Source organism: Tachysurus vachellii, chromosome 6 (genome assembly GCF_030014155.1).
Source record: "Tachysurus vachellii isolate PV-2020 chromosome 6, HZAU_Pvac_v1, whole genome shotgun sequence".
NCBI lineage: Eukaryota > Metazoa > Chordata > Actinopteri > Siluriformes > Bagridae > Tachysurus > Tachysurus vachellii.
In genome coordinates this window covers 25,872,840-25,889,291 of record NC_083465.1, presented here as the reverse complement: position 1 = coordinate 25,889,291, position 16,452 = coordinate 25,872,840, and the positions used below count along the sequence as shown (strand labels likewise).

The window sequence follows — 16,452 nt, the reverse complement described above, 5'->3', positions numbered from 1 at the left end:
ACCATCACAGCAAAGCATATGTAGTCAAATATCATCTAAGGCATTTAAAGATAGCTGTACCATGAGCACGTCAAAAAAAATGTCACTGTGGATCTGAACCACTAATGTATGTATTGGCTATTAACATAGCAATTTACAAAAATACATATGTGTTCAGCGTATAAACTGTTTTATGAACACATGGAATATTATGGAAATCTGACTTGGCATAGTTGATGCTCGATTTAAATGCTAATTTTAAAATCTGAATAGTGGGTATCTTTGCCAGTTTGACTTTTAAAGACCATTGTGTGCCTTGGAGAATGTATGTGTTACTGAGCCATGCATTCTTTCTTCATGTTATTACACCCATAAATACCTCAGGAACCCTGTAAGACTCCTGGAGGCATTCACTGAGACTCCCAGTGTTCTGGTGAGTTACTGACACCCTTTTAAAGAAGGTGATTTTATGGCTCTGTTCACCCACTAAAACCATCATGTTTTATATACAGAATACATCAGGTGACATTTTGTTACGATTTACGATAAAACCTATTATTCATGAGATAGACAAATACCTTAAGCAGAAATGCTAAATATTCATTGGGACATTGTTGATCCTATACAAATCCCATTTTATTTCCCCTGTTGAGAAGGAGCAAGAACCCTATGGCAGTGGGTTTTGGCCCACCCAGACAGTCCTTGCTGACCTTGTTGTCTTTTTTGTTTGTTAAAATAAAGGCTGACAAAAGGAACAAGCAAGGGAGGGCAGAGGAGAGTACAGCTGTCTCTGCATCCTGCAATCTGAAAACCAATTAGAGTCTGTGTAGTGTGAGGGCAAAAAAAGGAAGAAAATGTGAGCATTGCCAAATGGAAGTGCCTGTTTGGGTGAGAGGTGGCCAGTCAGAAGAGTGCAGGGACCACCACTGGTCCAAGCCTAATAAACATCGATCAAACACCACCTGTCATTCATATTGGGCGTAAAGCTGTTTCGTAGGTAACAAAAAGTTGCTTGTAACCCTGACAGCTGAGAACACACTGACAACGATGCCAATGTACTGAAAGTTAACGGCTTTCACAAGCCGGTTAGATACTTATATTATATAGAGCAGACTTTCAAGTAGAGCTTTATGATATATACAGTATATAAATGCATCAACAATTAAAATATTAGTGTTGACCAACGTATAATGAAAATGAATAAAATAATAAACATATTTAGAGTTAAATTTTGGTGTGTAATGCGCTACCTGGTTCAGACTGTGAAATCTATTCATTCATTTCATTTAAATCGTAATCTTTTTGTTTGTCACTCTGTACTGTGAATGTGTGCTTTCTCAGTCTACTGCTTATGATATGTAATGGAGGTGCTGGTGTCATAGACACTAGTGATACTTTTGGAAGGTGTCACTCTGGGACTGTGGCATAAAACCGATATGAATGTTCCATTAAAACAAAAGAAAGTAAAGAAGATGGCTTCGGCGTAGCCCTACACAATATGCAGTCTGTAGAACTGGCATCATCTAGTCTGATCATATAATCATCTAATGTATTATAGTATACTTTGACTGCTTTATTTTATTCTGACTAACCACACCTAGTCCTATGGAGGTCAAGGTGACCCTAACTAGCATTTTAGCCAGTGTTTCAGTTAGACGATATAAAGAAGAAGAAGTCTTTATTGTTGTCATATACATTACAGCACAGCGGAATACTTTTCTTCAAATATTCCAGCTTAGGATGTCATGGTAAGAGTAAAGGGGAAGTTATGATATAGCACTTATGGAGCAGAGAGGGTAAGGGCCTTGCTGAAGGGTCCAACAGGGCAGCTTGGCAGTGCTGGGCTTGACCTTCTGATCAACAACCCAGAGCCATGTCTAGAAATCAGCACTGATTTTTTCTTTCTTCCATCTTGTGTACCTTACGAATTCACATTTGTCAACAGCAAATAATTTGCAGTGAATGCAAAAAAAAAAAGAACAATACTTATATCTGCTAGCCTGTAACCATTAATCTGTTACTATAACCTGAGTAAACTGGGAGTAAATTGTTCTAATCCACAGACTTCATTAACAATACCACAAAGCTGTCAGTGGACTACTATGTGTGTTTTCATACTGTCAAACTTGTGAAGTGTGCTACTGCTTTTTTGTCATCAGGCATGGTGTTAATATCCACATTGGTTATTCAATCCTGTTTCTTCACACCTCATGGAACTCAACTGCTGAATGGTTAATTATAGACCAACTATTAACACCATTTAAAGAATCTACATACTGTACCTATTACTGTATTTCTTTTCCTTAAGCCTTTGACAAATTCATAACTGCACTTTTTCCCATTTGTATTTTTTGAACAACTCATCAAATTTTATTGTATTTCTAACAACTCATCAAATTAAATACAAAATATAGAGCATTATAATAGCATACATAGGGGATGTGGTAGCTTAGTGGTTAAGTTGTTGGATACCCAATCGGAAAGGTTATGAGTTTGATTCCCACATCCACCAGGCTGCTACTGCTGGGCCCCTGAGCAAGGCCCTTAAACCTCAATTGTATAAAGTGAGATAAAAAATGTTAGTCACTCTGGATAAAGGTGTCTGATAAATGCTGGGAATGTAAAATAATGAACTACATCTCCCATCAACTTTTTTTGTGCAAATAAATATATTTTGATTATATTCTTGGAAACAATGTGGTACTATCTACGACCAGTGGAATGTCGCAGGGCTAACGAGGCCATGTGCCGGATACCAAACGGAAAAAGAGCTTTTTGTTTGAGCGCTGTTCAGATAATAATCCTCTGGTACACAATCACTAAGCTCAATATCAACTCATTCTCACACTGGGCACACTGCCCATATTACAGTTTTTTGTTTTTTTTTTTTCCTGTAGAACAATCTGCTGTTTGTAAAGTACCTTTACTATATGAACAGATGTGGAAAAAAGTCTGATTTTGTCATACTCTGTGTGCTTGATCTTACTGGAAGTGTACTGAGTTACTATTAGGATTGCAATTCAGATTTAAAAAGGACTAGCTTTTCTATAAGTAAAAATGACTGCAGGGCATTGCTGTTTTTAAGTTTAGCGCAGTTACATGTTAATTAAGAGCTGCAAGTCAAACACTAATTTATCCCCATACACATGCCACAAACCAGCTTTAGTGTTTATTCATGTTACAGTGTGAAAGATGAAAATAAACAAATCCATTAGGCACTTACAGTAAATATGGAACAGAAAGCTCATACTGCATATAGGACTGAAATCCTAGGAGAAAAAGCTGTCCCCTAACCTAAAAAAAAAAACCAAGAGGAAAAAAAGATGACTTTTACTATCATGGCATAAAAGTGGTGAGGAAGTTAGATATGAGGCTTGCAGAACAAAGAAAATCAGAGTTGAATAAACATACTGATTATTACTTTGTGCCCTATTCATTATGCCAGGTGCAAATGAATATTTACTCATTTTATTATTCATTCATTAAAGCAGCTGCTCTGGTTTAAGTGAGTTTTTTTGTTTGTTTGTTTTTTTGCTACAAAATATCCAAGGTAGGTAAAAACAAATGTATACGTAAAATGTAATCGTAAAAACGATTACATTTTAAAGTTCAATTAAGTTTAAAGTTCAATTAAAACCTCAACACAAAACATACAAAAGCAGCTCCAGTGTCATTCACAATGTGAGGTTGCCTGTAGATAATCTAGTCTGTAATACATCAACGGTTATAAAGTATATTTTCTTTCTGACTAGCAACGACCAGTAAATAAATAATATCAGTCGACTAAACCCATAGTTCTCAAAGAGGTCCAGGCTGTGTATCTAAGGGTCCCTGACACATTTGCTCAACTTACACAGTGGAGTAGTGCACAATATTATATTATAACTATACTAATCGTAAAATGTAGGATCAATATAGAAATATAATTCTGTACATGCTGAACAGTATGACTATTATACATATTAAATAAAGTGCAAACGTTCAAGCAAATGTTACGGTTTAAATTCAACTGATTTCAACTGGTGCAACTTAATTGCTTTAAATCAGCCAGATGGAATGGAGACCATGATAACAACATATACAATCAATATTTTTAGAGGTGACTATCTACACAACTACTGAGCATGTTCATGGATAAAGCTGTTATTCCATACTGAGAAGCTTCCTGATCCAGTGTGCAGTGGGAACTGGAATAATGATGAGTGATGATAGCTGTGATTCTTTGTGATACATATCGCAGGATATTTACTTGAGGTATTATGGCAATGACATGCTGGTTTTCATCCATGGCGAATACTATTAGGATTTGTTTTGTCTGCAGAAGTCTTGTGGTCCTGTGTTATGATGGGCAAGTCAGCGTGTTGGGCCCCATCCTATTTCTTTTCTCCAACATCCACACTTCAATCTTTTTTCTTTAAAGTCACATAGCTGAACACAGAGCTCCGATGGCATAGGTGGACCAAATGCAGGTGGCTTGTCCGCACTGCATGTAAATGTTCCATTCATTAGATGACAGTAGACAACGATCGTTTATTTGCCCAGCTGCCTTCGCACAGCCTTTTCACACTTAGGAAAGCACACCAGCACATCCTTAAACATCAGCTTGTAGCAGGCCTTCCTTGAACTCTGAGCAGACCTCACATTGACCTGACTAGATCATCTACTCACATACATGTCCAAAAAAGTTCAGGTAACGAAGTGTGACCAGGATCAGAGCATTTCATTGTTCTTAATTAAAAATATAATAATACCGTAGGTCCTCTGACATTCTTGCCTTCCACAATAAAAAAAACTCTCAAATAACCCAGACACAAGTCTGCTTTATGATCCTAAAGTGTTCAGTGTAAAATGTATTTAGTACAGTTTTCAAAGTCACTTAAATATAAACTAGTCACCATGTTTCAGTTTTACCCTAGATTTTTTTCTCACAGTCATTGAGATAAAACTCCAGTCATTAAAGAATTATTTGGTTGACAGCAGTCTTAAAAAGCATTATGTGATTGTTCTAGCAGTATAATTTTTTTAAATACAATTTTGATTTTGCCTGCTGCTAAAATGCTTGTCTAAAAGTCACATAGTCACATAGGCAACAATTCAACCGTTCCTGAGTTTTACAGTACATGAAATCTACTAATTCTGGAAAATAAGTAAAAACTTGTTTTAAATAACAAATTGATTTTTATTTTATTTATACATTTGTTAAACATTTTAATACACAATAATATAAATATAAAATATTATTAAATTCAGGCTGTCCAAAGAAAAAAAAACATTTCTTTCATTTTTGCATGATACAGTATTTGTCAAATATCCCAAATCTAACTGCGTCTAACCAGGATGAAAACTAAATAAACACTGTACACGTGGTGACAGGTAACAAATGGTCCTGCATATATTTATATTTTCATACAGGGATTGGCTTAAAACAGAAAATCAAAAGAAAGTGCAGTTTTTAATAATGAAATAAATTAAATTTGTACAGCATTGAATCTGGTGTCTGGACTCATACCACTCATACTCAGGGGTCAATATGAGTTTCTCAGAGCTCCTGCTGCTATTGTTGAAACTGATCATGGTGGTAACTGAACCTCCTTTTCTTTTGGTCCTGTGACCTTCACCCCAACATGACTGTCTGGACCTGTAGATAAAGACCTTTGAGTACATTTACAAACTCATTTTATGTACAAGTCTCAACAGCAGGCTTATCTTTTAACGAAGATGGCTGATAGAGGTGGAAGAGTGATGGTGCAGCAAATCAAAATTATCCAGACTGCAAGATTTGATATTCTCACCCCAGGGTGTGGTGTTAAGTCAGTTCCTGAAACATATCATGAAAAAAAAAAGGGGGCTGTTGTTAATGTTGTGAGTGCAAAGTGCAAAAACAGACGAAAGCAATCTTCCAAGATTCTACTGGACACTATTGTTTTTTGAAGAATACCCAATGAAATGTTCCTTAAAGTGGTTTGTGTTGAGTTTTAATCACAATCAGTTGACATGAGTGGCAAGATAGCACAGTAGGTAGTGACTGTGATCACCATATTTGTAGAGTTTCACATGTTCACCTAATATCTGCCAGAGTTTCTTCTGGACATCACCTGTTTCTCCTTCCCATAAACATGCCAGGAAGTGCACTGTCTACACAAAATTGTGAAAGTGTGTAGGATTGGTGATTGACAGACCGGCACCCCAACTAGGATGTATTCCCACTTTATGCCCAGTATTTCTGGAATAGACTCAATGTCCATCACAATTTTGACCATGGTGTAGAGGAAAATGACTAAATAGATAAATCAAGAAATAAATAAAGTAAGAAAGAATAGGCTGACAGCTAAAAAACGGCTCCCTTTCTCTTTTTTTTTAACTTACTGTTGTTGAAACAGGGGGTAACAAACTGAAGGCTCAGCCATTCCGCTTGAACTGGGCATGGATCTCTCTGGAGAAGGAGTACTACTTGGTGGATGAGGATGCAAAGTTCCTGGAGGTGACACTCAAGCGTAGAGGATATTTAGGAGAGACATCATTTGTCAGTAAGTTTTTACTAAAATTAACTACACTGGTTTTGTTTTCTTTTATAATTGTTTATTAAATATGTGTGCATTATTCAGACTAAATGACAATTTATAATTTTTTTTTTTTTTACATTTTATCCAAGCTATTTTTAAAAAGACTTTACCCAAAACCAAAAGAACCATGTCTTAAAATTATTCGCCTGTTAGTGAGTAGGCTCATTGCGGAAGGCAGTATTTCTATGCTTATTAGGTGAAAGATGTGGATCGATTACATATATTCACATATGTGTTTTTATATTGTATGTCTATTGACACTTGTTCCTTGTGAAGCTGGTAGTTTTACAGCCTTGTAACAGTGATTTATTTAGACTTACACTATAACCTCACTTTTATGATTGACAGGCATGGCATTCTTTTTGTAAAAATGTCAAAGAGCTGCCATGAAGCAAATCAAATGGGAGCAATAAAATCCTACACCATCTAAATATATATATATATATTAGTTATATTATATGTAGTTATATTTACAGGTTCAACACTAACTTTTACTTTTTAATTATATTTTAGGTAGTGTATTGCTTTTTAAGGTAATGCTATTATACTTTTTATATATAATCAAGGAATATAAGGAACCCATATTATTTTGGGTGAGACCTGATCACGAGACTGTAAATCGTTACAGAAAACAAGTGAAGAAAGGTAAAGACAAACAGTATTAGGTGTATTGAAAGGCTTATTAGTGTGAGCGCATTATGAAGAGTATATGCCAGCTGTTATAAGAGCTTATATTCTGTTTGTTTTCTCCCAGGTATTTCAACTAAGGATGGCTCTGCTGAAAAGGACAAGGACTTCCGTGGAAAAGCCCAGAAACAGGTCCAATTTAATCCAGGCCAGACTACAGCTACATGGAGAGTCAAGATTTTCACTGATCAGGAGTTTGAAACCTCAGAAACCTTTGAGATCCAACTTTCTGAACCAGTTATGGGAGTTTTAGAGTATCCTGATAAAGCCACTGTGGAGATTGTGGACCCTGGTGATGGTAAGGATGTTTTTTTTTTCCAAAGAGTAATACTCCACAGAAATTGAGAAAAGAGACTAAGCTTCAATTAAACATATTGTAGATGCATGTACATGGTGCTGGATCTGATTTTTTTCTTAGTCTTCGTTTTTTCCAAAAGGAAGTGATGTACACTATGGTGCTCATTTCATTTTTATCTCTGGTAGAGTCCACTGTGTTCATCCCTCAGTCTGAATACTTAATAGAGGAGGACATTGGAGAACTGCTTGTTCCTGTACACAGATCAGGAGATGTTAGCCAGGAGCTTATGGTCATTTGTTACACACAGCAAGGTGAGTGCTTACCCCTCAGCTCTTCATTTCCTTATGCTAGAACAGTATTAAACATGCTTTCATTTACTTTCACTACGCAAAATTGTTACCAGAAATGCATAAAAGCTGATTTTATTTCATTTTTGAATTTTGGCATGGTGTTTCATTCAGGCAGTGCCACTGGGACCATCCCCAGCACAGTGCTCTCCTATTCTGACTATATTACTCGACCTGAGGAGCACAGCAGTGTGCTGCGCTTTGAGAAGGATGAACGTGAGAAGCTGTGCCGCATCATCATCATTGATGACTCCCTGTATGAGGAAGAGGAGAGCTTTAATGTGTCACTGAGTATGCCTATGGGAGGTCAAGTGGGAGCTAGCTTTCCAAGTGCCAAGGTGGTCATCCTGGCAGACAGCAATGATGGTGAGTAATGAAACATGTCTACTATTTATCAATAGGAAAGTTGACTTAAGAAGACTGGGTAATAAAATTGTTTCAGAAAACTTTAACCTCCTTGGATATTGTTTTATATTTGAATATAAGGCATGAATGCATGCCTTTTTGTGTTAATTCACCAGTGATCAAATTTCTATTAACTGAATAATGACATGGGGGGCATGGTGGCTTAGTGGTTAGCACGTTTGCCTCACACCTCCAGGGTTGAAGGTTCAGTTCTCGCCTCCGCCTTGTGTGTGTGGAGTTTGCATGTTCTCCACGTGCCTCGGGGTTTCCTCCGGGTACTCCGGTTTCCTTCCCGGTCCAAAGACATGCATGGTAGGTTGATTGGCATCTCTAGAAAATTGTCCGTAGTGTGTGATTGCGTGAGTGAATGAGAGAGTGTGTGTGTGCCCTGCGATGGGTTGGCACTCCGTCCAGGGTGTATCCTGCCTTGATGCCCGATGACGCCTGAGATAGGCACAGGCTCCCTCGTGACCCGAGGTAGTTTGGATAAGCGGTAGAAAATGAATGAATGAATGAATAAATGAATAAATAATGACATCACATTTTGATCCCTTAATGTCTGCATTTAATATTATGCAACAGCCATAGTTACTACAGTACAATTAATTCACACTGTTACAGAAGCTAAAACAAGGTCCGTGACGTCGCCCGGTATGGCGCAACCGGGGCCCCACCCTGGAGCCAGGCCCGGGGTTGGGGCTCGCATGCGAGCGCCTGGTGGCCGGGTCTTACCCCATGGGGCCCGGCCGGGCTTAGCCCGAAGGAGTGACGTGGGGCCGATCTCCTGTGGGCCCACCACCTGCAGGAGAAACCGTAAGGGGCTGGTGCATTGTGGATTGGGTGGCAGTCGAAGGCGGGAGCCTCAGCGACCCAATCCCCGGACACGGAATCTGGCTCTAGGGACATGGAATGTCACCTCGCTGGGGGGGAAGGAGCCTGAGCTGGTGCGGGAGGTAGAGAGATACCGACTAGATATAGTTGGGCTCGCCTCCACGCACGGCTTGGGCTCTGGAACCCAACTCCTCGAGAGAGGCTGGGCCCTCTACTACTCTGGAGTTGCCCGCGGTGAGAGGCGGCGGGCTGGTGTGGGCTTGCTCATAGCCCCCCAGCTCAGCAGCCATGTGTTGGAGTTTACCCCAGTGAACGAGAGGGTCGTTTCCCTGCGCCTTCGGGTCGGGGAGAGGCCTCTCACTGTTATTTGTGCTTACGGGCCAAATGGCAGTGTAGAGTACCCGATCTTCTTGGCGTCTCTGGGAGGGGTGCTGGAAAGTGCTCCGACCGGGGACTCCGTCGTTCTACTGGGGGACTTCAACGCTCACGTGGGCAGCGACAGTGACACCTGGAGGGGCGTGATTGGGAGGAACGGCCCCCCTGACCTGAACCCGAGTGGTGTTCTGTTATTGGACTTCTGTGCTAGTCACAGTTTGTCCATAACGAACACCATGTTCAAGCATAAGGGTGTCCATCAGTACACATGGCATCAGGACACCCTAGGTCGGAAGTCGATGATCGACTTTGTGGTTGTTTCATCTGACCTCCGGCCGTATGTCTTGGACACTCGGGTAAAGAGAGGGGCGGAGCTGTCAACTGATCACCACCTGGTGGTGAGTTGGATCCGATGGCCGGGGAGGAAGTTGGACAGACTTGGCAGACCCAAACGTACTGTGAGGGTCCGCTGGGAACGTTTGGCAGAGTCTCCGGTCAGAGAGATCTTCAACTCCCACCTCCGGCAGAGCTTCAACCAGATCCCGAGGGAGGTTGGAGACATTGAGTCTGAGTGGACCATGTTCTCCACCTCCATTGTCGACGCGGCCGCGCGGAGCTGTGGCCGTAAGGTCTCCGGTGCCTGTCGTGGCGGCAATCCCCGAACCCGGTGGTGGACCCCGGAAGTAAGGGATGCCGTCAAGCTGAAGAAGGAGTCCTATCGAGCCTGGTTGGCTCGGGGGACTCCGGAGGCAGCTGATAGGTACCGGAGGGCCAAGCGAGCTTCAGCCCGGGTGGTTGCAGAGGCAAAAACTCGGGTCTGGGAGGAGTTCGGTGAGACCATGGAAAAGGACTATCGGTTGGCCTCGAAGAAATTCTGGCAAACTGTCCGGCGCCTCAGGAGGGGGAAGCAGTGCCCTGCTCACACTGTTTATAGTGGGAGTGGGAATCTGCTGACTTCGACTGGGGACATTCTCGGACGGTGGAAGGAGTACTTCGAGGATCTCCTCAACCCCACCGACATGTCTTCCACTGAGGAAGCAGAGGCAGAGGGCTCAGTTGAGGACTCGTCGATCCCCCAAGCTGAGGTCACTGAGGTGGTTGAGAAGCTCCTCAGTGGCAAGGCACCGGGGGTGGATGAGATCCGCCCTGAGTACCTCAAGTCTCTGGATGTTGTGGGGCTGTCTTGGTTGACACGCCTCTGCAACATCGCGTGGCGTCTGGGGACAGTTCCTCTGGACTGGCAGACTGGGGTGGTGGTCCCTCTGTTTAAGAAGGGGGACCGGAGGGTGTGCTCCAACTATAGGGGGATCACACTCCTCAGCCTCCCCGGAAAAGTCTATGCCAGGGTACTGGAGAGGAGAATCCGGCCGATAGTCGAACCTCGGATTCAGGAGGAACAATGCGGGTTTCGTCCCGGTCGTGGAACACTGGACCATCTCTATACCCTCGCCAGGTTGCTGGAGGGTTCATGGGAGTTTGCCCAACCAGTCCACATGTGCTTTGTGGATCTGGAGAAGGCATTCGACCGTGTCCCTCGTGGTGATCTGTGGGGGGTGCTCTGGGAGTATGGGGTCCGGGGCCCTTTGCTAAGGGCTGTCCGGTCCCTATATGACCGGAGCAGGAGTTTGGTTCGCATTGCCGGCAGTAAGTCAGACTTGTTCCCGGTGCATGTTGGACTCCGGCAGGGCTGCCCTTTGTCACCGATTCTGTTCATTATTTATATGGACAGGATTTCTAGGCGCAGCCGGGGGCCGGAGGGAGTCCAGTTTGGGGACCACGGGATTTCGTCTCTGCTTTTTGCAGATGATGTTGTCCTGTTGGCTTCTCCAAATCAGGACCTTCAGAGTGCACTGGGACGGTTTGCAGCTGAGTGTGAAGCGGCGGGGATGAGTATCAGCACCTCCAAGTCCGAGGCCATGGTTCTCAGCCGGAAAAGGGTGGCTTGCCCCCTTCAGGTTGGTGGAAAGCCCCTGCCTCAAGTGGAAGAGTTTAAGTATCTTGGGGTATTGTTCACGAGTGAGGGAAGGATGGAGCGGGAGATCGACAGGCGGATCGGTGTATCTTCTGCAGTGATGCGGTCGATATACCGGTCTGTTGTGGTGAAGAAAGAGCTGAGCCGCAAGGCAAAGCTCTCTATTTACCAGTCGATCTACGTTCCTACCCTCACCTATGGTCATGAGCTTTGGGTCATGACCGAAAGGACAAGATCCCGGATACAGGCGGCCGAAATGAGTTTCCTCCGCAGGGTGGCTGGGCGCTCCCTTAGAGATAGGGTGAGGAGCTCGGTCACTCGGGAGGAGCTCAGAGTAGAGCCGCTGCTCCTCCACATTGAGAGGGGTCAGTTGAGGTGGCTCGGGCATCTGTTCCGGATGCCTCCTGGACGCCTCCCTGGGGAGGTGTTCCGGGCATGTCCAACCGGGAGGAGGCCCCGGGGAAGACCTAGGACACGCTGGAGGGACTATGTCTCTCGGCTGGCCTGGGAACGCCTCGGTATTCCCCCGGAGGAGCTGGAGGAAGTGTCTGGGGAGAGGGAAGTCTGGGTGTCCCTGCTTAGACTGCTGCCCCCGCGACCCGGCCCCGGATAAGCGGTAGAAGATGGATGGATGGATGGATGTTACAGAAGCTTCAAACAGACCTTTCTATTAAATGGCTCTTTTTTATATTTGTTAATGATGTGTCTTATTCTTCCAGTCAGCTTACAATGTAAGTTTTATAAGACTTAAGGGAGATATCAGATTGTGTCCATTCAGGTTAGCATTTTACACTGAAAGCAAGCCCAAAAATACAGCCATTATGTGATAACAGTTTAAATGTTCAGTATTTTCTGTTCTTCCTACCTATTCCCCCTTAGTATAGTGATAGAAGATAAATAAGAAGATAAATAAAGAGGAAATAAGCTTTGGATAGTCTGTAAGACACAGAAAAACAACTAGAATTGATCTTTTTTTTTTTATGTGGAAAATCAGAAGTTGGTCATATATTCAGTTCAGTAGGTTAACTTTTTTTTCAGGAAATTAAATTTAAGATGAAAGATTTTACTTTCCCTATTCACAGTTATATTGAGCATTCAAGTTGCAGTGAAATTAAAATATATCCTCCTTATCCTTAGACTGTGCATATACATAAACTAATGGAATAGAATCAGAAAAGAATAGAAATAATAAAAATAAATAGAATTTCATATGCAATCATGCTACATGTATTAACAGTACAAAATGGGCAAAAGGTGACGCACGAAAGTGTTGAAAGTAGTAACAGTAAATGTACAGTGTACAGAGTGTTAATGGAGTCTCTATGGACTCTCTAAGGGATCTGAATAGTAGACATGTCCAAGAGTTACCGGATTGCAGCAGGCTAAACATACATTGGTAGGTGGAATACTGTAGAATTTTAAGAAGACAGAGATTCTACTTGTTCTTTATTTATGCGTTCCTATTGATATAATTCCATCTTAAAAATTACATTGTAGAAATGAATTAGTGAATATAAAAAAAAAATTATGAAAAAAAGGTATTGGGCTAGGAACTGTGTCTTTAGCAATATATAATAACATTACTGACCTCTAAAACACAAACAAATCTTTGTACCTGATGTCTGTTTGCTAAAAATATATTTTCAAGACTCCTGAGCTCACCTCCAAATTCTTTGCACATCCAGTAACATTTGCTTGTTTCCCGTTTAAACTTCGAGGTTTTGAGAGTTTGCGCATACTTTCCACCTCATTTCTTCTTTATATCCTACATTTGTCCTTCCATGGTTAAGAATAATAATTTTCAATGCATGCCAGTTTTCCATTCATCACCATTCTACAGCCATCTTTAGAAGCCTTGAAACATGAGAACCCAAAACATGGGAAATGAACAGAACAGAATTCAGGAGAATGTCAAGCACCTGCAACGAATAACCGGTACATGTCCTTACAAGTACAGATGGAAAAAAAAGAAGTATGTGTTGTTCTTATGTGTGTATTAACTTACTGTAGTTTCAGTCTTAGAGACTCAAATCACCAAATTTGGAGCACCTGATGATTATTAGCGAAAGTTGTCAAAATCTGATCTGGAGATCTGATTGGGTGTCTGCACTTTTATGTAAATGTTCTTCTTTGCACTGGTTTCTAAAAGGATAATATTCGAACCACAGGATTCGAGCATGGAGAGGCGATCAGATTGCAGTCTTCAACAGCTTGTGCCAGAAAAGTGTACAAAAGATAACAGATGCTCTTTATTAGTAAGGGATATAAATGTAAATCATTTTCTACTCTGAGCAAAAAAAAAACAGCTTAACATTATTTAATTCAAATGTGTACATTGATTTCACTTGATTGAATTACTGTAAGTAACATTAACAAGAATTCGTTTGTTTCATACATCCAACATGATTTGATCACGTTTTCAAAGCCTTTGAACACTAAGCTCACACCTGAGCTGAGAACTGAACCCACACTGTTGGTGTTAGATAGCGGACTTATTACCAGTGCACTGTTCTACCATGCCAGACGTTTCACTCCCCTAACACACTGTAGTTATTTTGTATTTCTCATCAGAATCATCATCCCCATGAGATTTCACACTGTAACTGGTTTACCTAAATCAACCACACTCTACGTCATTCAAACTTCGCATTACAAGCGTGATTACTGTATGTTTAGTATAAGCAACAAAATTTTGTTTTGTTTTGTACACTATTCAGATTATTTTTTCTTAAATCAGACTGACTACATGCATACCTGAAAAGCCCAGACGTGCATACCTGAAAACATTTTATATATTTTTTTTATTGTTACATATAAAAAAAATAAATAAATAAACCTTTAGTAATGAATTTGACAGATGTTTTTTTTTTCCAAATGAATTGAGAGAATTGAGAATTGACTAAATCCAACCAGACTGGCTACTTGGCATCCTAATATTCATATCTGCCTTTGTACGATCTCTAGGACAAAGCCTAACCCATTAATCCCACTGGTGCTGATTATATTATTATTGGGTCGGATAAGCGGTAGAAAATGGATGGATGGATGGATATTATTATTGGTACTGATATTCCAGTACCAACATGGAGGCTTCCTTTAGTGATTCAGAACGTGGGACAGATTTATACAAAAATAATGTGTGTACGTTCCCAGACTTTACTTCTCCTTTGTGACTGGAGAGGATTCATTCACACAATGCAGGCCACAACTGTAGCCAAAACGTCTTGGTAGGTCTAACAGATCTTGCTTGTGTGTGTGTGTGTGTGTGTGTGTGTGTGTGTGTGTGTGTGGTAGGGGTCAAATGGGGATGTGAGAAGTTCAATTGGAGAGGCCTGTGATTTGGTTTTAATCCAAAAACCTTTTTGTTATCTTCCTCTGGATTGGGTTCTGTAGGACGTCTATGGGAGTAACTTTCTTCCTTCTATGTCTACCACTCCCACCCTTTTCTTTTCTTTTTCTGATCACACAAACACACACTAGTGTGTCTTGGCTGGAATACTAGAACTGTCTTTCCTGTCCTCTATGGCAGGAAGTGAGTAGGGGCAAGGTGCTTTCTGTGTTGTTAGACGGTGATGACAGAGTTATCTTAAATCCTCTCTCGCTCTGTCTCTCTTTTTCTCTCTCTCTCTCTCTGTAACCTGAATCACTCTCATGTTCCTTTTGACAACTGGAATGGCATCTTAAAATATAGCAGGGTCTTTGTGCACAGCTTGTTTTCCTAAAAACTTTCATTCACATTAACAGATTTCACTGCAATCTTATGTAAGCAATGTAAGCACTCATATTACACAACAGGGTGTTTGCTTATAGGGAAATAATCAACATGATGGTGGTATGAGAAACTTACATTGTTACATCATTAGCAATTTATCAACACAAACACATAATTACACTTAATATACTGGAACATTCATAAGTAAAGTCAGTTTGTGTTCTCAGTTACATTTTAGTGGTTATAACATTCATTTATTTCTCTTTTACAGAAGCTATTTTTGGTATTTACTGTAGTGCGGTAAAAAAAGCTGTGAGAACGGAGCTTGGAAGTCTAGATTTGCTTTGTACATTTGTAAAATGTTGCATTTGTAATAACAAAGTAAGACTAAATAATAATAATAATAATAATAATAATAATAATAATAATAATAATAATAATAATAATAATAATAATAATAAAATTAAATAATAAAATATATTTAAGACCAAATTAAATATATTTTTTTGCATAGATTATTTTTTACGATTATACGTTTTTGTTTATATTTATCTATCTATATATAAAAATCTCCTAATTAATATTTAAATATTGGAACAACTATGACCACCTCTATTTGACCTCTGTGAGTGATTTTGGCCTCTCTGTGTCCTTCAGAACCAGCTTTGTATTTTGGTGAGACAGAGTACACAGTGGACGAGAGTGCAGGCTACGTAGAGGTCTTAGTATGGAGGACAGGTACTGACCTCTCCAAGACAGCTACAGTGACTGTGCGCTCTCGAAAGATAGAGCCTGTCTCAGCTGAAGGTACTGTAGAAACGCATATTGAAAAAATAAAAAAACACGTTATCCAAGTTACAGTACTACATATGTAACAGATCTCTATATACACTATATATATATGTACTTTTGTTATTGTCCGTGACTGTCTATAGCTGGTCTGGATTATGTTGGCATCAGTCGCAATTTGGATTTTGCTCCCGGCGTCTCCATGCAGACATTCCGTGTGACCATCCTGGATGATTTGGGCCGTCCAGAGCTGGAAGGGCCGGAGAAATTTGAGCTGGTGTTGCGCATGCCAATGAACGCTGTGCTGGGAGAGCCAAGCAAGACAGTCATTACCATCAATGACACTATTACTGATCGTGAGTCATCCACTGTTTTCAGTTGCCTTGATACTAGCTTTTTACCAGTAAAGTATGTACTGTATATAAATAGCATATGGAATGTAGAAGGTCTTATGCCTGAATAAGATCTCATATGTGATGGTTTGTATTGTGCTT

At 40.8% G+C, this 16,452-nt stretch overlaps 1 protein-coding gene across 1 annotated transcript in view; it reads left to right on the top strand.

Annotated features, from left to right (window-relative positions):
- The window catches only part of frem3 (Fras1 related extracellular matrix 3), a 42,194-nt gene that overhangs the window by 11,786 nt on the left and 13,956 nt on the right, over positions 1 to 16,452 (top strand). The window contains exons 3-8 of the mRNA XM_060873115.1: positions 6,360 to 6,506; positions 7,297 to 7,527; positions 7,713 to 7,838; positions 7,989 to 8,240; positions 15,827 to 15,976; positions 16,105 to 16,314. Of these exons, the coding sequence (XP_060729098.1) occupies positions 6,360 to 6,506; positions 7,297 to 7,527; positions 7,713 to 7,838; positions 7,989 to 8,240; positions 15,827 to 15,976; positions 16,105 to 16,314 (1,116 nt within the window). The remainder of the gene's footprint in view (positions 1 to 6,359; positions 6,507 to 7,296; positions 7,528 to 7,712; positions 7,839 to 7,988; positions 8,241 to 15,826; positions 15,977 to 16,104; positions 16,315 to 16,452) is intronic.